General features: G+C 36.1%; 1 protein-coding gene across 1 annotated transcript; it reads left to right on the top strand.

The window, feature by feature from the left end:
- LOC105437008 (phospholipid scramblase 2-like) lies at positions 1-24331 on the top strand. Its single transcript, XM_030987429.1, has 10 exons — positions 1-169; positions 12037-12086; positions 12982-13120; positions 14444-14521; positions 15308-15384; positions 17148-17278; positions 17904-18024; positions 18881-18983; positions 23668-23726; positions 24176-24331. The coding sequence occupies exons 1-10, from the start codon at positions 1-3 to the stop codon at positions 24209-24211; spliced, it is 963 nt and encodes a 320-aa protein (XP_030843289.1). The 3' UTR covers positions 24212-24331.
- Positions 24332-26423: the final 2092 nt, after the last annotated feature.

The following is a 26423-nucleotide window of genomic DNA, read 5'->3' as shown; positions in this document are numbered from 1 at the left end:
ATGCCGGTGTGGATACGTTCCGAACTGGGTGTATACACGGGCAAGTACGGTGTCTCCACGGACAGACAAGGTAGCAACGCGGACCACGCCGGAAACGCATACGGAGCTAACACGGATTTCAAGGAAGAGCACGGAGGCTACTGGGTACTTTTACGGTCCTTACACGGAGGTGTACGTTGTCTATTGGGATATCTCCGGAATGTTGACGGGTGACTTGAGCTTGTAGGCGCTCATTTGATATACGGAATTTCAAACCCGGATGAAACCGGTGTTAATACGGACCTCCCGGTGACCACACGGACTGTCCCGGATGTATTCGGCGGCTACACGGAGGTACACGGTGCCTACAGGGAAGAGGATGGATTGTTTCATCCGCGAACTCCGGGATGAAAAATTAAGCAAGCTTAATTTTTCCCCGGATATGCCGGTACGCCAAGGATCACGCCGGATGCCTCCCCGGTGTATACACGGTAATGCCGGAGATAACACGGATGATCCCGGAGCGACGATCCGGGATGATCCGTGATGCAATCCGTGAAAGTGTAAAAGGGCCTTAAGCAGAGGGGGTTGTACCAAGGAGTGTATAGAGTGCATATGATCAGACAGTTATGGTTAATGATTCAGTATGCTACAAGAAGCATTTATATGGTTTATAATATATACATTGTACGATTGATAAGATAGAATGCCAAGGGTATAATGGCAGTCAATATGTTAATTCATGTAAATTAGGTCGGATAAGGGACCGTGTTGTTGTGTTGAACTATTCATGTTTCATTGGAGAAAGTGCAAGATGCACAGTTGGGTAATCATTTAGTTTAGTTCATATTTACCAGTTATGGGTTACAGTATAAATGATAAGCTGTGATAAGTTTTGCATGTACCAGTATGGGTATATAGTAATGGATCAGTTTAATTTGTTTACTACATTCATGTATTGTAGTGCTGGAAAGGGGGCCCAGGTCCTTTGTAATTTAAACGTTATCATTTAAGAGCGTTTATGATGTTGTTTGTGGGAAGAATTCATTAATAAGCAATCAAGATGTAATAGCCTTGATGTATGTGATTCAGAAGGTTCAGTTTCAGAATAGTACTAATATACATGATGCTAGTAGAAGAAACAGAATTCATTACTCTGATATAAAAAGGTTAATGCATCCATTTGAGTTTATTACAGACATGCTCCAAGCAGATTACAATAGATGACATATATTGTTGTTCATTGCTTTAAACATACAAATAGTCTTTGTTCTAACTAAAGCATGTTATTTATGACGAAGATTTGTTATCTTTTCTCTTAGTGAACCGCTACAAGACTACGCTACAGATCCAAAGTTGTCATTGTTACGACACTAGTTGGATTGAACATTGAATAAAGATCCGAAGAAAGGAAACTGATCTAGTGTGAGTCATTTGTCGTCAGGCGCGTTAACAGTTAATTATCGTTGCAGAATTATACCTGCAACTGGGGGGAGGTGATGTAGTGTTCGAGACTAAGCATGTAATTTGCTTTATTGTCATTTTTTGAAAGACACCGTAGAAGAGCCATTTGGTTTTATAATATCAAACGAACAACAACAAAACAGGTAGTTATTGAGACGCCATCGTTTTACCTGTGCTGCACGAGATGTGTAATGCCGTGATTTTACTGTGATTCAGCCTTATGGAACTGAAATTGGCTTGAATTTAAGGCATGAATGGAAGCACTGAGTACCAATAAAGATACAACAAAAAGAATAAGAATGGATGCGTGTACTTTGTCTCCTAGAACAATTGAACTGTGTAGTCGACTCTACAGTCAGGAACCAAAAGCGAAATTCCGGGTACAAAATAGCTGTTGAAATGTTATAAAAATAATGACAATAAAAGTGGTGAAAAAGTATAGTTTAAAAATTGTGAAACATGGCAAGTTTCATATCAAACTGAAGCTGAAAATCTCGAGAGTAATTACCGTTGCGTGCTGCCATGTCGACTGAAGTTATCAACCACAAAAGCAGCTGCATGTACACCCTTACAAATCTCACGGAAAATCTCGTGAATTTCAGCAAACGTGAATGTACGAGATCACCAAAGAGACGCTGAATAAAAATCAGCGTACAGCCTCATTATCGCGCACGCTGCGGTCTGACTGTATAGTTGTACGAATATTGGCCTGCTTGGCCCCCCATACTCTTCTACTCTAGCTCACTCAGTCAAAGTATCGGCCGCGCCGACAGCAGCAGCAGCACTGTGTGTGTACTGTATGTGTGTTGACTGAAGGCAGCTTGCGACTGAACTGTCAGTCCAATGATTTTCTTGTGAAAACTTTCCTTTAGAAAATGATAATCGAAATTCAGTAAACATGGCCGTAATAATCACAAAATAAGCTTTGATTTCATACCTCTATTCACGAAAACTATATAAAAATCGCGGCAATAATGATGGAAATAGGTCTCTAAGTTTGGACGTCGAGGGGAAGCGAAGCCCCGTGTATCTCCCTGGCTTGTTCAGCTACTACAAAGCATATCCTATAGCAAGATGATTTACTCGGGGGTAAGCCCGACCCGTTGCATCGTAAATTTGCTACGCCTATTAGGCGAGTTGATAGTCATCTGTCGTGTGCCTCTTTCATACGGATGTAATGTTGAATATGCATGAGGTATCTCTGTCGTCACGCATATCATGCATTATGCATATCGCGTTTTCGCCCTGGACGTCGACACGGCGGAGGACCTCGGGCGGAGTATAGCCAATCGCGCAGAGTAGACTCTCCCGCGGACGATGGCACCGGGCACCGGTACCCCGAGGGGAGGGTTCAGGAGGAGAGAGCTGCACCAACTTCGGTCGGCGATCTCATTAAAAAACAATAGAATACAAAGGCTCGCGGAGACGTCATGCCCCCCCCCCCCCCCCCGCGGAGTCTTAGCGTATTACTTACTGTGATGATGTGATGATGTGATGATGATGTGATGACGAATGAATGATGAATGCTTGAACATAATATGAAAATTAAAAGAAAATCAAAGAAAAATACACACTGAATATAATATATACACTGCATACACCACTGGCGTTAATCGTCAAGTTCCTCCGACCCCCCCCCCCCTTTCTCTCTCTCTCTCTCTCCCCCTCTCTCTCCCTCTTTCTTTCTCTCTCTCTCTCTCTCTCTCTCTCTTTCTATCTATTTATCTTTCTTGCTCTTCCATTTAATCAATCCATGGGAGCAGTTCGCATACTGAAGTAATACTTAATAGTTCTTGATGACTCATTAATGTGTTACGGAAAATGTGTTGTTATTCATTATGTTATCTTTCTGTACACGCATGATGATATTTCTCTTTGTTATTTTCATAGCCCTATTTACTTCAATCAATGACGGATCCTTGATTAATTTTCGGGGGTGGGGGGGGGGCATAATTTTGTGTAAAAAGGGTTATTAATTATAAGGACGGGGACATCTGCCCCCAGACTCGACTAAAAGCTGAAGTTTCTTCCTGGATCCACGTCTAAGAATTTAAAAATGTATATACAAAATATTTAATGCACGAAATGATTTAATTTTGTTTTCTTTGATGGAAAAGCAAACAATTATGTTATTTCAATACTCAGGATTTATTAAATCCACACTTCAATGCTAACTTGATGAGCAGGACGATACATATTAATTATTTTGAAGCCTATTCTGAAGCTCAGATTGTAATGATGTTAAGACAGAGTCTTTCATGCGGTATGGAAAGGTAGACTACATTAATGTTTGCTTTCACCCTTAGTTATACAATTATGAATAACTAACTAGTACTGGGCTAATCGCTTTCTAATACTGTACCCATGGAACCTTAGTATCTGCTGTATGACCACATCGCCTAGTTAGTTGAGAGTAGTCAGTTGTACAGAATATACACATCACGGACTCTACAGATTTTGTCAGGTAAGTTCTTTATCATTTTGAATTCCTTTTTGGTTTGATTCAATTCAGTTGCTTGTTTCTTAATCAATCACTTAAAGGTATCGTTTAACATTGTTAAATCTGAGATACACGGCCCTACGTGTTATTAGTGTCTGTGATATGGTGTAATATTGAAGCCCTAAAAAAATCGCGCTTCAAAATGATCAAGAAGTGCCTCAAAAAAGTAAAAATCTTTGAGTGACCGGTTTTACCATACTCGTTTTCCCTAATAGACTGTAGTGTTATGAAAACCGTCAGGCGAACGGTTTTCAAAATTTGTAATTCCAATCATAAATATCTTGATAATAAGACGGGCGTTCGGCTTGTAAAAGTCATGAGGTTCCTGACTGACCTAAAAATGTATAATTATCATTGCATCATGAGCTAAATCCAGAATTTTGTTTCAGAATCTGAGACAAAGTTACCGGATCCCTTTTAAATACAGATCTCGAATGGTATAAGTTCAAGTTCAAGTTTTATTTATGTTTCTTTCATAACACACTTTACAAATATGACATGAATTAATATAACAAGCTAACAGAATATGGCGTTCCAATAGAAAGATGAGGTGACCTTGGTTGAAAGCAAGGCTTGTAGATTTAAGGTCCCTCATGAGTAGCTTATGAGTATGTCCTAAAAGAACAAACTCGTCAGATAAGAATAATGCATACATTTAAATGCTGACAAACTAAACTAACTAAACAACTGAGAAAATATAAACATTAATAAGTATAATAAAATCTACTGACTACTAAATAATGGCTATAAACAAGAGAAACAAGAAAATACTACGAGCAACAGAACTGAAACACAGACAAAAACGAAACAAGACAGACGACAGATGAATAGATGTGAGAAACGGGAGTAGAATTATGCTGACCTTTATAGTAAATAATTTTCTTAAATATAGATCACAACTATAAATCTAGACGATATCGACTCAAATAAATGAGATACATGACGCAGGAACAAATATTTAAAAGATAAAACTCGTAATTCATATCTCGATGGGGTCTAAAGTATAAATCATTGCTTGTTATCGTAGTAGATAGGCGAATGCAAGGAAATCGCCTATCTACTACGATAACAAGCAATGATTTATAACCTTGCAACAATGGCTCCGCCGGGCTTTATTTCAATTTTAATCTTTTAATTTGTTTGGGAGTGGGGTTGGGGGTTCATTTCTAGGAACATAAAGGAGTGTAACAATAACAAAAAATACATAAAAATTCATAATTTGCTGAAATAGGTTTTCTTATACATGTTTTTAAAACAGTCGATGGATTGTGCATTTTTTTAGGTTAGAGGGTAAATTATTCTATACTTTGCCGCCTTCGTAACGTAAACTATTCTTGAAAATGTCAATATTAGGCTTGGGAAGGACAACACTCATTGAGTTAGCCAATCTCGTATTCATTGGATGCCGTTCAAAAACCATGTCAATAGCATTGCACAAACGTAATGGAGCGTAGCCATAGATACATTTATACATTATACAAGCAAGGAAATAGTTACGTCTTTCTTCTATAACCTGCCATTTCAGTCTTTTAACAATATCAAGACCACTTTCATTAAAATCAAAATTCCGTTCACCTATCCTTGCTGCTCTTTTTTGTAATCTAAAAATAATGTTCTTGTTATAAACAGAACAATTCCCCCATATCGAGCATGCATAATCTGATATAGGTTGGATTATACATTTATACATTTTATTCAACACATTCGTATCGGTGAAATTACTGACCTTTTTCAAAGAAAATATTTTATAAGCTAACGATTGAGCTTCTTTACATGGATTTTCAGGTTAGGTTTTCGTCCAATTCAATTCCTAAGTACCTAATGTTCTTTTCTTGTTTGATTTTATTTCCATCCAAAGAAATGTGTAAATCCTGAATAGTTTGCGATTTGCGTTTCAATAACATACTGTAAAGTTTTTTTCAGTATTAACTTTTAGTTTATTTCTTTTATACCACTTACTAATTTCCTCTAGATCAGCCTGCAGCTTATCCCTAATAACTTCGATATTCTTTTCAGAAATATATATAACAACGTCATCAGCATACATATGGCATGAACATGATCTTAGACATTCACTTATATCATTAATAAAAACAAGAAAAAGTAATGGACCCAGTTCACTGCCCTGGGTTATTCCAATAGACAGACTCTTAAAATTAGACAATTTCTCATGACAATAAACAGTTTGTTTTCTACCAGACAAGTAGTTTGAAAACCATATCAACTCATTATTCTGAACACCATATCTTTCCAATTTTTGCAGTAATAACTTATTATCGATACAGTCAAAACATTTCGATATATGGAGGAAACAAGTACCAACCATTTCACGTTCATTAAAAGAATCATACCAATCATCTAATATATTATGTAAACATGTTGTTGTCGAGTGGTTCGGTAAGAAAGCATATTGATCAATATTTATAAAGTTGTGTTTTTGAAGATATAAAAGTAATTGACTCTGAATTTCTTTTTCCAGTAATTTTGCTAAGTGACATACCACCGAGATGGGTCTGTAATCAGTCATATCACCCGAATCCCCTTTACCCTTTTAAATGGGAGTGGTTCGAGCAATCTTCCAGTCTTCCGGTATAAATCCGCTTAACAGACTTTCATTAAACAATACACTCAGAGAGGTACTTATATAAGGCGATGCTATTCTTAGTAGTTTGGTATCAAAATTTAAAATATCAAGACTTGAGTCACTCGATAGCTGGGAAAGGATCTTTCTAACCTTTTCAACTGTTACTGATTGGAATCCGAAAGTGTATGTGCTATCAGGATGATTCCATATAAAAAACATCATTTTGAAATGAATCCGAAATTTGCTTTCCTATATTTACAAAATATTCATTATAATCATCACCATTCAAATTATTAGGGATATCTGTATTGGTAGATTTCCGTCCTATAAACTTATTTCTTTCTTTCCATAATTTCTTACTATCACCTTTATACTTCTCTGTAACAGTACTAAAATATTTTCGTTTTTTATTTTTAATAACTTTAGTAACATTATTCCGCGTCCGACGATACTCAGACAAAATATGAGGTAGTTTGAGCTTGTCATATTTCTTTTTTAAATAATCTCTCTTATACATAAGTTTTACAACATCAGAAGTAATCCATGGATTGTGACGATCCTTAACTCTACATTCTTTCATTGGAGCATGACTATTGCAAACTTCATCGAAAGAGGTTTTCCATTTAGTCCACATTTCAACGAACTACTTTATGTTTTACTTTCACTCCTTTTTGTGAATTGATACATGTATAAATCAAATAGTGATCACTTAGGGCTATTTTAGCAACATCACTAATTAAGTGCTTGTCCGGTAGAGAACTAAGAATGTGATCTAAGCATTTCGATGAGGTACTTGTTACTCTCGTAGGTTTTAAAATCATTCGTCGTAAAGAGAACAAGTTTTCCAGTAGGTTAATAGGATTATCGCACAAGTATTCATAGATTTTATGGTCATAGTTAAGATCCCCTAATACAACAATATCATAATTATCCATACTAGCTTTTTCAAAGATATCAATTATAATGTGTTATTTTCAAAAAACAAAATGATAAACTGTCATAAATACTAAATTTCCCCAAACATTATAAAACATTATACAATTATTTGCTGAAGAAGGACTGTCATTGTAAGCAGATTGCTTGATAATACGACAGCCCCAGAAAAAACTCATGAAATAGATTAACACATTAATTAAGCAGAAACGGATAGGTAATTGAAAATACAAATTCTGATGATATTGAAAATGAAGATGAGGATGATGATGATGAAGATGATGATGATAATGGTGATGATGATGATGATGACGATGATGATAATGATTCGAATGAAATAAGAGATGGCATTATGATAAAGACTGAAGAGTTGACACATAAATTTTACCTTGAATATTCTGATCATAACATCGTTTTAACTTTGGCCTTAAATGAGTAGAGGGAGCAACATGATTTAATAGATTCCGGGAGAGAGTTCCATAGGTCAGGACCATGGTGTCTTATGGATCTATGGGCAATAAGTAATTTCGGGTTCACTAGATGAAAATTGGAGGAATTACGGGTAGGGTAAGGGTGAATGGCTTTATTCATAGTGTAAAAGTTCTGAAATGAAAGCGGGAGCATATTATTTAAATACTTAAACATGATCAGTAAAGTTTGTAGCGAATTTATATCAAATACTGTTCGGGTTTTCAGTTTGTAAAATAATGGACTTGTGTGAGACAAATACGCTGAACCTGTACATTATACGAAGGGCTTTATTTTGCAATAAATACATAGAGTTGATTTTTGGTTTTGGCGCTGGTGGCCCATACAAAAAATTGCAATATGTAATATACGGTAATATCAATGAATTATAAAGCATAACAAGCGTATAACATGGGATTAATTTCTTCATTTTATATCATAAACCAACATTCCTAGAAATAGAAGTAGTGATATGACGTACATGTTTATTCCAATTTAGATTTTCATCGATAATGACACCCAAAATGTTGTTGTTCTCTTTCTTTCGAGAGGGACATTATCTATATTTATGTTGTAAGGTATAAAGTCAATGACATGAGAATTTGCCTGCTTAAAATACATAACATTTGTTTCATTTATATGAAGGGATAACTTATTGCAATGAAACCATAGAGATAATTTAGGTAACTCATTATTAAGTGTATTTACTAAAGTGTTTAAATTAGGATGTGAACAGCAGATGTTGGTGTCATCAACAAATAGGACAAATGATAATAAAGGTGTTGTATTGGTTTAAATCATTAATATATAATAGAAAAAGCAAAGGGCCTAAAATTGATCCTTAAGGAACTCCACATTTGGTAGGGAGGAAACTGGACAAAACATCATTATACATTACATATTGTTTTCTGTTAGATAAATAGCTCTCAAACCATGACAGTGCAACTCCACGAATTCCATAACAGTAAAGTTTTTTCAGTAAAATTTGGTGGTCCAGTGTGTCAAAGGCTTTTGATTAATTCATAAATACTCCTATAACATGTACTTTATTGGCCATAGCATTCGTTATTTTACTAAAGCTTGGTCAGATGAATGTCCTTTTCTAAAGCCATATTGATTTAGATTTAGGAAATGAAAAGTATATGATACTGTGTAAACGATGTTTTTATATTATACCAATATGTTAAGAATTTAATTTGTGATATATCATTTTCTCTCATTTGTTTTGTATTGTAAACTGGACCCCTCGGTAGAACAGCTGTGCTGTACTGGCACAGCTGAGCAGGGCGATTCACCCAATGTTATTTTCTCATGTTATCATGTATATTGTTATTTATATGTTTTTATATTGGTCAATAAAATAAAATAAAATAAAATCTAAAAGCTTATAAAGCCTATTGTAAATAATCTTTTCTAGGATTTTGGATATGCTTGGAAGAATAGAAATAGGCCTGTAATTACTATTTTCGTGAGGATTGTCTTTTTTTAAAAACAGGATTTACCTTAGCAATTTTCAAGGACTCGGGACATTTCCCGGTATTAATTGATAGATTAAAAATATGAGTTAAAGGACAAGCGATAAAGTGTATGACGTGTTTAAGATAGAAAGCACTAATTCTATCGTGACCCTGTGATTTACTTAATTTTAGTTTTTTTGTTATTTCGGTTATTTCATTAGGATCTGTGGGATTGAAAAAAACAGTGATGAATTTGAAAGTTCAGGAATAGAAGAAATGTAGTCAAATTTTCGTTCGGTGTATTAAGTTTATTTGCTAAATTAGGTCCTATGTTTACAAAATAGGAATTAAAGGTATCGGCTACATCTTCAGACTTTATAACTCTATCATGTATTGTAAAATTATCATTAGGCAATTTTTTAGTTTTCTTTCCAATCAAATCTTTAATAATCCCCCAAGTAGATTTCATATTTGATTTCGCTCTATCAAGTTTGTCGGAATAGTAAATTTTACGAGAATTTCGAATGGTGTTAGTTAATTTATTTCGGTATGTTTTATATTTGTTTTTGTTATGAATAGTTGAGTTCATTAGATAAACCTTATACAGTTTATTACTTGTGTGTATCGAATGTAGAGTTGCTTTAGTTATCCATTGCATTTTACAACGCTTATTTTTCTTGTTCGCAGACACTAGAGGAAATTTTTGTCATAATATATCTGCAATTTTGTATTAAAAATTTCGTATGCTTCATCTGCATTTTATTCATGAAAGACGTCCAACCATTCTTCCGTTGAATGATCACTTTTGAAAGATTGAATATTTTGGGATGTTTCTTTTCTGTACATGTGTGATTTAGCTGACTCTTTCATTGTAATTGCATTATTACATATAAAAAAAATTGGCAAATGATCAGATATATCAGAATATATTAATCCACTGGTAATGCTTTTATCAAAGATATTAGAAAAAATATTGTTTATAAGGGTTGAAGATTGACCGTCAATTCTGGTTGGTTTATTTATATGTGGATAACAACTATTAGAATAAGTAATATGAAGAAGTGTATCATGGTAGCTACTATGAGATAAAAGATCAATGTTTAAGTCTCCCATTAAATATAAGTGTTTACCTTCCCCTGTAAGAGCGTGAAGGCATTTATCTAGATCTTCACAAAATAAATTTGTATGCCGGCCTATGAGGGGGTCTATAGATTAATCCGACGATTATATTCTTTTTGTTTGGATTAATGATTAACAAAGAAAATGCAATAAATTATCAATAATTCATGATTGCATTTTGCCCCGACCCCTAACATTAAAAAAATCCTCTATGTTGGCATGCCTTCACCATAATGCATGGCCCTGCAGAGGAATTTTTCCTGTTGGGGACCGGGGGAAAATGCAATGAATTATTGATAATTTATTGCATTTTCTTTGTTTTTTGTATTTTTTGGGGGGCAGCGACATACCCTAGCCCCCGCTGCATATAGTCATGATTCAGTGGCTAAACAATGGTCTCGTTACTGTGAGGCCCCAGAATCAAAACCGTGTCGATGTGCTATATTAGTGCCCTTTTATGAGGCATTAATCCTCATTACTGTCAGTTATGACTTAAGGACGTAGGTCCCCTAGTTGATTAGCATAGTAGTACACACATGCTTTAACAGTCACGCAAAACAAACACTCGCAAATTATTATTCAATTAAATCTGAGAATGTATACTATTATTTAGATCTATTAGGAATAAATCATTGTCAAAATCATTCCATAAATTGGGGTAAAAATAATTATTCCACCTTTATGACCAACAGTGTAATATATTATATATTCAATTCAATACCAATATGATGCAAAAGACAAATTGTGAGATCATAATTTAGGGTTAGGGTTAAAGGTTAGGTATAGTGTAGGGTTCAGAATTGAAGTTGAGAATTCGGTAAGTGTAGAAAATAGTCGCGGAGCAGTTGTCGCAGGATTGTCCTTCAACAGGATAAGCACCGGGTTTAGTATTCAAACTGTATAGTTTAGGTCTCAAGAATTCTCTTGTAATCAAGTTTCATCACACACAAAAAGGTTCCTGTATAGTGTAATGAAGACAAAAAAGGTTGTTCAATATTATGAGAGTGAAGGATATATTTATAATTTATCTGGTATGTATAGACAATTTGTTATTAAATGGCAGTCAATTCAATTTTCATTTGTATACACAAAAATAAGAGAACCAACTTGTGACCAAGTGAGTCAAACACAATGTAACTTTTTGTTTGTTTCTTTGTTAATTTGACTTTATCCAATAAATATCCAGTAAAGTAATCTATGGAGGGCTAATTTATATATATATATATATTAAAGTTTAATCACAATGCATTACTAACATAGCCTTTTTCTACTACAGTAACCGTGTAATAGAAATATTAATGATAACGGAATTTAAAGAATAGAGTAGATTGGTCTTAAAATCATTTTACGGAAGAATATATTAATTTGATATACACTGCGTTAAATTAAGAGACCATGGGGGAAAAGAAACCAAGTGCTTTCCATAATGTGGGTATTATAAATTATATTTTAGAACCACACTGTAATATCGTATTGTGAAACAGTCATGTGACATTCCAATTTTTGTTCATATATTATTGCCAACTTTCTAGAGAATTACGCAGAGAATACAAACATGGCCGCTGCACCGAACTTTGAAGCGGTAAGTGCTTGGGCAAATTTTGCAAAGACCAATTAACTTGTTTATATTGCTTTACGCCGTTTACGGTGTATGATAATGACAGTGAATGAATGTGAGAATACCGAATATATTTTGTGTAATGTCATCCGCTACCGTTCATTTTATTCAATAACCAACTCTTAGTCACTCTGATATGTTGGTTATAATTATGTTGAATCTGTTCTATACTCTATGCCCTGTCTTAATTATGCGCTAAATAAGATTAATTATGTAACTGCGGTTTTGTTACAATGAATGCATGTACAGAATTATGTATTATTGCTGAAAGACCGTTGAGTTCTGGGCATGATGGAACATAAATTCTACATATTCAAACCGAACCTCTACTGAATGTTTAATACTACAGAATAATCATGTTTGTCAGACGTATTCGGTAGGAAAAGCAGTTGAGTAATGAGCAAAAATAATGAGAAGAAAATGGAGCTTGTATAGTCCCGACCGCGTACCGAGAATAGGGGATGCAAGGTTTAAATCAAATGTGTTCTTTTGAAAGTTTTGGTCAGAAAATTTACATTTTGCCAAACCAAAACCACCGATTATCATAATTGATTTGAGCCACTTTCTTTCGAAATATATTTCATTTAATACCGGAACTCAACATCTGCTAAAAATATAGATCATATTATATGGGGCTTCACAAACATATGGGCGAAAATATTCGGTGGAAGAAATCAACTGTTTTTTAGTTAGATGTGAAATGTTTGCAAGCTTCATTGCTACTGCGATGTATTTTACCCCAAGGGAATGTGGAACAGCTCAGAGATTATTCTTGTACCGGCACCACTATTAAACTTTCACTTCACTGTAGCTGAACTGAAGGAGATCCAATGATCATTACATGTACTCTCTTGCACAGATCGAGATGCAGCCGGGTCAGAAGGCGGAATGGATTACAAAACCCCATCCAAGCGAGGTCGTGGGATGTCCTCCCGGTCTCGAGTACCTTACCCAGCTCGATCAGGTACTCATTCACCAAATCGTCGATATATCCGAAGGTAACAACAAGACTGCAACCACAGACTCTAATTTGACACTTTACCACAATTATTCTTATAGCCTTGAGCAGAGCCCAACTCTGTCAGTCTCTGGTTGTGTCAACATAACGCAACATAGTCTCACATGGCAGACACTGTTAAACGCAACGCCTTGCAAAGTTGTTTGCCTGCAAACTACATGTAGATAACAATTCCAAATATATTTCATTTTAATTTTATATTTATTGATCCGCGGTAATACATAGAAATTCTGTTTCCATTGGCTTTGTTACAAGCTACAATAATTTTACAAATACAATGCACATAGAACATAAAAAGAATCACACTAACGTTTTACAATTTTTTATATTTGCCTACATGCATATAATTATTTACCTACATATAAGCAATGCATTTTATGAATGCATTACCATTATTCCTTAATGTTTTTAATATAGATATTGGTTTATGAATATTGAAATAGTAATAATCTTATTGTGGTAGGAGCATTGTGATCTAGTTTTAAAGGCTCTCGTCTCTCATGCGCGAGGTCCTGAGTTCAAATACGTGTTCAGTGGACAAGGTGTTTACCCGCAACTGTCCCTCTTAATCCAAGTGTTTTAAATGAGCTGGCCTACTTAGCTATGCTAGGGTAATAAACGTGAAAGGCATGCGGGAAATGCAGTATTAATACTGATGTAGACCGATGGGGCTATACTGGTGATACTACATTTTACATACACATATTTAAATATGTTATTGAAAACTAGGATGAAAATTTTGTCGCTCTCACTTCATTATGCAAATCTACAAATGATATCGACACCCGTATTTCGGCAATGGCATGACGCTTTGCGTCAGTTTACGCCGAATTCATTTTTAGCTTGGTAGATACCTTCTTTCTCTCTCTCTCTCTCCCTCTCCCTCTTCCTTTCTCCCCCTCTCTCTCTCATCTCTCTCCCCCCCTCTCCTGTCAATCTTTCTTCTCACCTCTCTCCTCTCTCTCCCTCTTCTCTCTGTCTCCCCCCTCTCTCTCCCTTTCTCTCTTTCTCCTCACTCTCTCTCTCTCTCTCTCTCTCTATCTCTCTCTTTCTCTTTCTCCTTTTCTTTTTTTCTCTCTCTCTTTCTCTATTCCTCTCTCTCTCTCTCTTTCTCTCTATCTCTTATCTGTCTCCTCTCCCACTCTATCTCTCTTCAACTTTCGCCTAGTACTTTCTCCCTTTCCTTTCCTCCCCCGTTTTCTGTCTGTCTTTTCCTCCCATTTATAAATATACTGGCTTGATCTTTATCCGTTATCCAACCTCACCTCTCCATCCCTGTTTCTCGATGTCCTTTTACTTTCAGGCAGAAAAACCATTGAGATAGCGAACAAGTATGCCATCAAGAATTCTATGGGCCAACAAATATTCTTTGCCTTCGAAGGTGAGTTTGATCATTATTCTACTCATATAGTATGCTTCCTTGTATAATTTATAACACTGAAATCATAAAGCTATCAAACACCATGTTTCAAACATGTAAGAACTCTCATAATTATAATTGTAAGCTTAATCCATGCTAAGGAGGGACTTTATCGGAAACAAAACAGAATCTATCCATTTTGTAATAGATGTGTAAACTTTATTATTTATATGATATATGTAGCACCGCGTACATTATGTTATGTTCATTTGATGTTTTTAGATTCATTTTAATCCATTTTTAATTAGATCTACTGGGTTTCTTTGATAATAGATGTTTTGTTTAAATGAAGAAAATAATTAGAAACATATGTTTTTTAATCTAAGAAAACCGGAAAAAGGAATATATACTAATTGAAAACATGAATACTGTAATCTTTGAAGGCTTTCCATGGTGGGATAGATTTGAGCGAGGTTTGCAGTTACAAAAATAATCAAAAGACTCGCAATGCTAAAATCATACCATTCACATAATTTGCACTATAGTGATCATGAACCCCGGTCATGAAACTTTCCAATCAATTTTGTTTCCTTCTACTTATGGGACGTATGCAGTTATTATTCCAATACACAAATACACAATTACAATACCCAAATTAACATGCATTTTTCATTATCATGTTCAAGCAAAGATTGAAAAATGGCCGATCTAATCGTAATATAAGCACTCAGTTCCATTCTCTTTGAAACTGCAATTTGAATGTCTTACACTGAGTGCTTGTACACTCATCTTGATTTCTCTCCGTAGAATCAAGCTTATGTCATCGTTTCTGGTGCCAGGCGTGTAGGGGATTCGATATCCATGTCGTTGATAATGAACAAAGGGTTAGTAACAATTAGTATAGAAATATCGACTGCTACCCCCGGCCCCCTCCCAGCCAGTCCTCGAGTATTAAAGCAGTCAATATCCCTTTTATATGCCGAATTCAAACAAAATCTACCAAGAATTCTTACCTTATCCTTTTATCGAGTAAAGATTCGTTAAAACATCACGGAAGATCTGAGAAGCTGTCTGTTTATAACCGACCAAAATGACTGAAATTGTCGATCAGTTGGGAATCGCAGACAAAAAACACTGTATGGTGTCCGCGCTCGCTCAAAGAACATTTTAACACGTAAACCAATGGGTATCGCGGCAAGATTTTATTATTTTCCCTGTAATCACGACTGCAATTTCGACCAATCAGATGGCTGGATTTCTTAAGTGAGGTTTATAATAGTGGATATGTCACCGGACTGTGAATCACATGGTTCGTGGTTCTAGTCCCACTGCGACACTAATGCCCTTTGGCAATACATTAATCAACATTTGCCACTCTCCACCCATGTTTTCAATGGGTACCCGGTAGGATGCGAACTGTAATGTGGCTGGATTGGCACGTGTGTGCTCGTAAAATGGCCCCTGTCCGGAATACTACCCAGGGAGCGGAGAGTTTACACTATCATGTGCGCATTAGCAGCTGAATCCGATGACCGGGGGTAATACTAATTACAATGTAAAGCACTTAAAAAACCTAGTATTACGCGCTATACAATTAATGTGACTATATATTTATAGATTTGGTACTAAGGGAGAATAATTGGACTATACTCGACCTAATCTGACCTGACCTCAAGTGACTTGAATCGAATCGGCCTGATCTTAATTAACATGGTCTGAACTGATTTAGCCTAACATAATACGCTGAATGTTGTTTTACCCAAGCCTAATCTTGAATGTTTTAAGAATTGTCTTAGATACGCTGGTGGTAAAATCTGGAATAGTTTACCTTCTGCTTTTCAAAATGCTAAATCTATCGATGTTTTTAAACGTATGTACAAGGACAATTTGTTAAACTTGTGTGATACAATGCCGATTCATTTACTGCTCTTGACATGGGTTTATTTCTCTCTCTCTCTCTCTCTCTCCTCTCTTTCTTTCTTTCTTTCTCTCTTTGCTCCTTCACTTTCTACCAATTTTCTTGTATCTTTTCTCCGTTTCTAATTTTTTGGGTGATATTTTAATGCCTTTTATTCAAGTGATTGTATGTTTTTTCCGCTGTTAGTTTCAATTATTACATTGTCGGTTTTGCTTTTTGTTTTGTGCTTTTTACTACTTTTAATGCGTATTATTCTTATATGTTAGTTTTATACTGTTCTGACCTTTGCTTGTGAGCTTTTGTGATATTCATAATTTATATTTCCGTGTACTACATTTTTATCCTGTTCAGGACCATGATGTAAAAAAGATTTTGTATCTATAATGTATATCTGATTCTTGTTATCCTGAATAAATATATTTTAATAAATAAAAAATAAAATTCGATCAACACAATCGCCAAAACTTTCAAGAAGTTAACAAAAATCAACCAATTCAGTATAGCTTTGTGCGTCACACATGTAAACATAATCTCTATAGGTAGTACAACAGGGCATTGATATTACAACTTGAGCTGAATTCTTGAAAGTCTGTGCGATCGTGTTGATCTGACTCGACCTAGCTGACCCAGGGTGACCTATCATGACCAAACTCAAACTCATTTGCGATCCAACATACCAACCCATCCATCCATCTACCCTCTCTCTTTTATACTCATCACTTGTTATAGGAGGTGATAAAGATTGTTCGACCCTTCCAGTGCTGTGCTGGATGCAGCTGGTGTGCGAACACTGACTGTTGTTCTTTCATCATTCAAGTAGAAGCACCGCCCGGTAACATCATCGGCTATGGGAAGCAGACGTGAGTTTCCTCAGTGCCTACACAAGAATACGGTCGTAAAGACTTTCGATAAATAAAATCAACCTATGGCAAATTCAATAGTTTTCTGCATTACCTTTTGAAATGTGCAAACATTACAAGTATATATAGCTTGATCCGAACATGACTTGAATCGGCAATACAAAATGGTATTGGAATAGCTCTTAAGTTGGTTATCCGAAGTTGTTAGGGTCGCTTTAAATGTTATTTTATTAACGTATGTATTCTTCCTTCCTTCTTTTCTTCCATTAATCATTTTCATTGGATTTGTCTTCTTTTCTTTCTTCTTTGCCTGTCATCCACACGATATCTCCCTGCCGCCCTCACCCGTCTCTCATACAGCGTTTTCTTCAGTTTCGTTCCGCACGCCTTTTCATTTCCCCAAACCAATTTCTATTTTCTTTCCCTACTTTAACTTCACGTCACTCTATTTTACCTTATATGGACCTTTCCTATTCAAACCCCTTCTAATTATCTTGTCTTCCGATAAAAAATATATATTAATCTTATTGTAAATATAATAAGCCGAGTAAGATTCATGCTCTATCTGTGAGACTAATTTGTACATGATAATTTTTTTTTTTTTTTTTTTTTTTTAAACTTCTAGAAAGAGTTGGTGGTACCCTCATCTGGACGTCCTCGATGCCGATAAGAAACCGATACTGAAGATCAGAGGACCGTGTTGTTCGTGTCAGTCAGTATGCTGCAGTAGTGATCTCGACTTCAAAGTAAATGACCTATAGCTACAGGGGGCACCACCAGCCCCCCCCCCCCCCCCCCCCCCCCCCCCCCCCCCCCCCCCCCCCCCATCGAATGACAAAAAAGGAACCAATGAGAGAAAAGGGAGAAAGAGAGAAGGGAGGGTGGGGGAAATAACAAATAAGATGATGTTTAAAGAAGGTAGAGAAAGGGAGGGAGTTAGAGGGAGGGAGAGACAGACAAACAGAGAGAGATAGAGAGAGAGAGCGAGAAAGAAAGAGAGAGAGAGTGTTGAGGAGAAGGGGAGTAGGAGAGGGAAAGAGATTAAAGAAGAGGACAAGGGGAAAGGAGGAGGAGAAGGGGTCAGTTTGAACAGGAGGAAGAGGTACGGAACGAGAAGGAGGAGGTGAGAAGAAGGAGGAGAAGGAGGAGGGGAGAAGAAGGAGGCGAAGGAGGAGGGGAAAAGAATGAGGAGGAGAAGGGGTGAGTTTGAACAGGAGGAAGAGGTATACGGAACGAGAAGGAGGAGGTGTGAAGAAGGAGGAGAAGGAGGAGGGGAGAAGAAGGAGGAGAAGGAGGAGGGGAGAAGAAGGAGGAGAAGGAGGAGGGGAAAGAAGGAGGAGAAGAAGGAGGAGAAGGAGGAGGGGAGAGGAAGGAGAAGGAGGAGGGGAGAAGAAGGAGGAGAAGGAGGAGGGTGTGGTCGGGGGTAGTAGTGGTGGTGGAGAGAGGGGGGGGGGCGCAAGGGAGGGGAGGGAGGAAGTGGAAGAGGAAAGATGGGGAGAAGTAAAAAGAGGAGAGTGGCTGTGACTGCAATTTTATCACATCCAAATGTATAATTTGAGTAAATGAAATCTTTTTTTCTCTATTACCATGGTTACCTACTAGGTGATGTCGAATGACTTGACAGATGAATTAGGTGTGATTCAGAAACAATGGTCTGGTTGTGTAAAGGAATACTTCATCAACGCTGATCTCTTTGGTATGACTTGTAAGTACCTGTATATTATCTTTTACCCTCAACTTAAATGCACCTTCCACTAAAATAAACTTGGTCGGTTGGTTTGTTTTACCTGACTGCTAAGAAAGCATGTGCTTGTAAGTGGGCAACCAGGGGACGAAGGCTTTAAGTCCTCTCCGAGGTACTTGGTAATCAGGATTGATGCCTTACCAAAGGGCACTGGTGCATCGACTTGGTTTCGAACCCGGGACCTCCTAGTTACGAGACCACTGCTCTACCACTGCTGAGCCATCGCGCCTCACTTAAAACAAATTAACTTACGTACTTTTTTTTAGAGGAAGGACACAAACAGATCTTAAATATCTTAACCATGTCAGAGCAATTTCGTGACTGTGGTATATATTCGTTAACGCTTTTGAGAGGTCCTGAGTTCAATCCTTGCCCGGTGCTGGGAGAAGGTGTATTGCCAATTATGTCCCTTTCATCCAGATGCATCAGATGAGCGCCTTGCAATGGCAATGGTACGGTAATAATAATACACCCTTTCACGGTTAAAGCCGCCATTTTAATTTGCGAGTAAACATTGCGTCATCAATGTTTTCAGATGCGCATGTATTGTTGCGTCACACTGCCTGCGCTCCGCCATCACATCATTTTGACATGGGCGCCATTTTTGTTAACGAGTAAACTAGTTGTTTACTCGTAATTTAAAATGGCGCCCATGTCGGGGCATGCGCACTCTTGTAACCGTGAAAGGATGTATTGCAGTGCGCGCAGGAAGAGCGGTATCATCCTGCTACAGTTGGTAAATAAGACCATCAATATGGACAACAATAGCGACAAAATCTAGCACTTTATCCTTCAGACTACATGATTTGAAGAATTAGACGGAAATTTGGACTCTGCTCTCTCGGAAGATATGAGCTGTATTATTTTAGGTCATTTCAATTGTGATTGTATGCCACACCAACTTGATCTGAATGCTGAAAAGTTAATGTTTTATACAAATATGTACGGGCTAAGTCAGCTAATTGATACTGCCACAAGAGTTACAAATACCTCTTCTACTTTAATTGATTTGATATTTGTATCAGACAAGGAACTTTACAATGAATAGGGAATATTTGAAACTAGCATAAGTGATCATTATTTGGTGTATACGGTTCGCGATTTTAGTGCAAAGATCCATAACAAATCTGAATACGCAGAATTTGGCTCGTTTAAAAATCTTATATTTTTTCTAAATTTTACAGTGAATTGAGAAGTATTCCTTGGCAGGTCATAAAATATATAGATAATGTTGACGTTGCGTGGGATATGTGGTTGACTCTATTCAATAATATAATCAACAAGCACATACCAGTATGTAAAAAGCGGATAAGAAAAAAGGCATGTCCATGGATATCTGACGAGATTGTTAAGCTTATGACAGAACGTGATAAAGTTCTCAAAGCTGCTAAAGCTAACAAAAGTGATGATCTTTGGGACACCTACAAATATCTAAAGAATGGGCCTACAGTTATTCATCTCATGAGGAAAAGAAAAAGAGAATATAATGCAGACCAGATCTCGCCAAATCATAACAATAGTAAGCAAATGTGGAGATGCTTGAGAAACCTTGTGCCTAAGTCATTACCTATTTCTCCCAATAGCATAAATGTTGATGGTGCTAATGTGTCAGACAATGCAAATATTGCTGAAGCTTTTAATGACTTTTTCATTTCTAATGCTACTAAGATTACAAAGGACTTGCGAAGGAATACGTCTCAACTGAGAGTAGACGAGGACAATAATATTGGTCCAACTCATTCGCAATTTAATTTGAATATGATTACTGAGGATTTTGTATTGAAACAGATTGATAATCTGAGCATAGATAAAGCAACCGGTGAAGATCACATCAGCTGTAAACTTTTAAAGATGACGAAGAATGTTACCGCAGAGTCTTTTTGTGATATCATTAACAAATCCCTGTCTACAGGAGTTGTTCCACGTGAATGGAAAAAGGATGGGGTAGTACCAATATTCAAATCTGGAGATATTTCTTCTTTGAATAATTACCGCCCTATTTCAATATTACCTATCGTGAGTAAAATTATAGAAAGGGCGGTCCACCAACAACTCAGTGAATTCTTGGACGAGAATCAATTACTACACCCTAATCAGTCTGGTTTTAGACCTAAACATTCAACAGCTACTGCCCTTGCAAAACTTGTAAATCAATGGTCGTTGAATATTGATAACAAAGAAATTTCTGGAGTTGCCTTCATATATCTTCGTAAGGCTTTTGATACTGTCGACCATGAGCTACTTCTACATAAACTAGCTTGTATAGGTTGTAGTAATAGGACTATTTATTGGTTCAAATCATATTTAGGGGATCGACAACAAGTGACCCAATTCAAAGGAGCCATTCCGCATCCATCAACCATCAAATTAGGTGTGCCACAAGGTTCAATTCTTGGTCCCCTTTTATTTTCAATATATGTTAATAGTCTACCTGAATGTACTCCTGAAGGTATCATAGATATGTATGCTGACGATACGACACTTACCGTCAGTGCAAATGATGCAACTGTTGTGGAAGAAAAATTAACTGTTGCATAAAACAGAGTCATGGCATGGATTAAGGAAAATCGTCTTGTTCTTAACACTGAAAAAACTTGTGTCATGTTAATAGGCTCTCATGCTAATCTCAAGAAAATTGAATCTTTCACCATTTCATTAAATGGCAATTTGATCAAAAGAGTTAAATTCACCAAATGCTTTGGACTTTTGATAGATGAAGAATTGAATTGGTCTAAACAAATCGAAAACGTAAGTAAACTTACCCCAAAAAACATTAGCATGATAAAGAGAGCAAAGAGTTTTTTGCCTCAAAAATCCTTAAAGTTACGTTATAACAGTCTAGTGTTGCCACGATTAGATTACTGCTCTGTTGTATGGTCGAACAGATTTCATTCTCATACAACTAAGCTGCAAAAAATTCAAAAGAGGGCCGCAAGAATAATATTGAACAAGACATATGACACACCGTCGGCTAATTTGTTTACAAGTAAATGGATGACACTACACACAGAGAAAAGTAGGTGTAAATTGACTCCATATAGGGAGTAACTGTTTGTCGCATAAGTGACACCACTCAGGGAGTAAATTTACTCCCCAATGTAGGGAGTAAAGTACTTTTTTTCATTAAAAGGTGTAAATTTGCACCCCAAGGTTATGATTGTACTCCCTTAAAGGAGTGAAATTTGCACCCAATGGTGCTCATTTAACACATTTTGGTTCCATTTTCCTGAAAAATGGGTTCAAATTTACACCAGTGGGATTAAATTTTATACCCTTTATGATCGATTCCACACCATGTGGGGAGTAAATCTACACCCTTTTTATACACAGCATCGACCAATTGATCATCCCTCGAGCAATCAATTATCCATGCTTCGTAATCACCTAACAGTCACTGATTCTCACCCTTTTGTCTACGTTTCACTGCTCTAAAGAAATCAGACCAGAATGTCGAGTTACATGTTGAAAGGCTTTAATGCTCACCTAAACAACAATTAGTGTGAACTCAACACAAGTGCAGACTGTAAGAACTAACTTATGGCTGGAGTTATCGGTTCAAATGTAATGGAATTACCTAAACACACAATCTTGCCCTATCGAATTTCTTCCCTTTACTTACACGTATAAGAAGACAATTATGTACTAGTTAGTAAAACAACACTTCTGCTAATTTCATTAAATTATCAAATATAACCCTCGGTACTACCCCTTATTCTTGATCGGATAACTTTCACACAAATAATATGCCCAAATGAAACATGATAATTCCCCTAACATGACTAAAATATGTGAATTATGCTTTTTAAAAATCATATGGCAGTACCTATATTGACACGATGCGCCAATACTGTAGCGCATGCGCATATGCACTGACCAATCAGAGCTCGTCTGACTCAAATAGGGTGTAAAATTACATCCCTCAAATGTACACCCTTGCGTATTTCCGTGTTTTACTCCCTAAAAGGTGTAAAAGCGGCGCCCTATTTTTCCAATTTCGTTTTACTCCCCAAGAACACCTTTTATTTCTCTGTGTGTAGACAAGCGGTTTGAGTTAAGTCGCGTTATGATGATATATAAATGCGTTCATAACTTGGCACCTTCTTACCTTCAGGTAGGCTTAATCAATCCTATTGATGTGCATGAGCATCATACAAGGCAAATAGACAGTGGATGTTTACGTGTGCCTAGATTTCACACTGATTTTTATAAGTGTAGCCCAATTGTTTCTTCCATATTTGAATGGAATAAGCTAGATAATTCGTTGAGAACGGCTTCCTCTTTCAATTCATTTAAGAGATTGTTTAAACAGAGTTGTAATTTGTGAATGGCTCAGCCGAACATAAACTACGTGCATGTTCTGTAATATTAATATGACTTATTCACATAATTGCAACTTAATCAATATTTTCCTATTGACATTACTGTTTACTAGGTTGATGATATATGTTTATTTTGCAAATGAGTATTATTTTGTTTAACTGTTTTGTATAAACGTTATAAACGATGTAAATATGTTTATGTTTATTCAGGGCCCCATGGAAGACCACTACTTGTTGGTGAATGGGCTACCCTGTCAAAAGATTAGAAAAAAATATAAAAAAATAAAAGTCTCATCCTCTCTTTCTGAATTATGCTGTTATTGCAGTTCCTAAAGACCTTGATGTAAAGGCAAAGGCCACTCTCATTGGTGTTTTGTTCCTGATTGTAAGTATTACATCCTCTAACAAATTTAATGATTCTTGCAATTCATTTTTTATATGGGTGGTTTGTTTCTTTATTTGTTTTAGTTTTTGTTGTTTTAGTCTTCCCTATTTTCTAGTAATTTGCAATACTTTCTTTGCATACTAATGATATGTCCAGTTATCTGACTTTAGTTCAAATACGAACATCAATGCGATTTTATTTTTAACACTGAATATTATAGTTTTGGAGTACGTCTGTTCTAGCTTTGTTCGCGGCGGTCGCTTTCCTACGTGCGATTTCATCAGGATCATGGTGATTATACTAGTCAACAAATCTTTTTAAAGACAGTAAATGCATGATGTGATGCAAAAAGAAATAAAACATCATTTCAAGCAAAAACATAATTTTACTCTTATTGATTCATTTGACTTATTAAAAAGATACAATTCTTATCCGTATTACTCTTTCAGGAATTCATGCATTTCGAGCTAGAAAACAGCAAGTAAATCACTTGGGTAATTAAGAGAAAGTCTGCTTCCAGCATATCACTCTACACTTATGAAATACTGCAGAAAATGACAAATGGAAGTGATTGGCGTAGATGCAGCCTTTTCGAGTGGTGCAAGAAAGGGGGGGGGGAAATTGTTTTTAAAGAAAGGAGAGAAGGGAGACAGGGCGAAAAGAGAAGAATATTTATAATGCGCCAAAGCCACGTGAATAATGTGCTCCAGGCGCAAAAAAAAGAAAGTAGGAACATAAAAATACTCTGAAGTGAGATAAGTTAGAAAATACAAGTAGATATACTGAAAAGCAATTTTGAAAAGACTGGGGTTTTGAGGATATTTTAAAAACAAAGAGCACTTGAAATATTACGAATGTGTTATGAGCAAAAATCCGACCCTCCCCCCCCCCCCCCCCCCCCTCCTCTCCACGATTTTTTTTATTTTTTTTTAGGAACAACAGGCAATTAGAATTAGCGTCTGGGAGGGTTATAAGGTGTCAAGTTGTCAACCAATTACTAGTAACAGTGTACTCCGGAACAGATCCATGTTTAAAGTCAAAAATAAGCAATAATAATTAAGGGGTTAGAATCGACTAGCACATGTGCTATTAGCTGGCCCCTTTTACCAACCAATATTTTCTCTTCTTGTATATGTATATGTAAATTATTGTATGAAATGTATTGCTGTTGGTAAATAAATCAAAATCAATCAATCAATCAATCAATCCATCAACTAAGGATATTAATCCTTTCATGCAGATGTAAACATTATTTCCAAACGTGGAAAGGTTAAATACATTTTAGCTATTAAACTATATCTTTGGAAAATGTGTATACATATCAATATATATATTCTGATAAGTTAGAACTTATGAACAAGAAAATTATGAAACAAATAGAAGATGAAATTGTTTTGCATGAGGCGGGAAAGGAAAATGGAAGAGAACACAGAGTTAGGAGCAGAGAGAATGGGGAAAATTCGAGAGAGAGAGAGAGAGAAAGAGAACGAAATAGAGTAGGAGAGAGAGAGATGAAAAATATGAGAAAGAGGGCAGTGCTGTACCAGCAAAGGGTAAAGCCACTTCATCCGTTTGATCGCCACAAAAAAAAAAGTAAATCAGCAGTGGGTGTATGATATGAGGATCTAACCAGATATAAACTCCGCCGTTTGATCGCCACAAAAGAAATAAGTAAATCAGCAGTGGGTGTATGATATGAGGATCTAACCAGATATAAACTCCGCCGTTTGATCGCCACAAAAGAAATAAGTAAATCGGCAGTGGGTGTATGATATGAGGATCTAACCAGATATAAACTCCGCCATCCTGTTTATCATTTTCTGGATATGGCACCGAGAGAGTAAAAGCAAAGAGAAAAGGTGGAGAGAAAGAGAGTCAGAGACATATACAGAGGTAGTATAGAACATGGAGAACGAATTCATGATGTATATACAATCATGAAACCTAACCTGTTTTTCGAAACCTTTGTATCTCCAAGATTTTAACTTAAGAGATAAGTAGCTCTCCCCCATTAATATTGCATCACCTTGAATATACGGACTATATTGATCATATTTTATTTTATTTCATTAATTTTTCCACTCAAATATCAAAAATTAAAATGACATATATATATATATAACATATACCGTATTAAAATGTATAATAAAAAAACAAATGAATTATGCAAGTAACAAACAATGATAAGTATCTACGAGAGAAAAAAAAAAGTTTACAGAGTATGAGTCAAAATATATTATATTCAATATAATATATTTTGTCTTATACTCTGTAAATCAAGCAATTTGCTTGATTTATCTGAGCGGGGGAAAGAGGGAATCTCAGAAAAGCTAGGCTTGTTGAGCGAGATTCCCAGTATAAATTCTCAGGATATATTGATCAATTGACAGCCTAGAGCTAAAGGCTCACAAATACACACGCACACACACGTGCACGCACCATTTACTTTACGAAGAATTAAAATGTGCTTCAAATGAAAAGAAAAGTTTAAGTTATTAGGGTGCAAAACTGTGGAATGAATAAAACTTACTATGCTTTTAAAAGGAGTTTAATATAGTCATTAAGAAATATTCCTAACTTAATATATACACTGTTGGTCATAAAGGTGGAATAATTTTTTTAACCCCAATTTATGGAATGATTTTGACAATGATTTATTCCTAATAGATTTAGATAATAGTAAACATTGTCAAATTG

The sequence above is a fragment of the Strongylocentrotus purpuratus genome, unplaced genomic scaffold, assembly GCF_000002235.5.
Source record: "Strongylocentrotus purpuratus isolate Spur 01 unplaced genomic scaffold, Spur_5.0 spur5_scaffold_16, whole genome shotgun sequence".
NCBI classification, from domain to species: domain Eukaryota; kingdom Metazoa; phylum Echinodermata; class Echinoidea; order Camarodonta; family Strongylocentrotidae; genus Strongylocentrotus; species Strongylocentrotus purpuratus.
Note: the sequence above shows the minus strand (reverse complement) of the source record. Positions and strands in the feature narration are given on the sequence as shown.

Bases quoted from the DNA above. Each gene is read 5' to 3' on its own strand.
- LOC105437008 (XM_030987429.1), top strand. From the start codon at position 1: ATGCCGGTGTGGATACGTTCCGAACTGGGTGTATACACGGGCAAGTAC. The intron at 170-12,036 runs GTGTACGTTGTC...CCAACTTTCTAG, and splicing joins TTTACGGTCCTTACACGGAG to AGAATTACGCAGAGAATACA. The intron at 23,727-24,175 runs GTAAGTATTACA...TTACTCTTTCAG, and splicing joins TTGGTGTTTTGTTCCTGATT to GAATTCATGCATTTCGAGCT.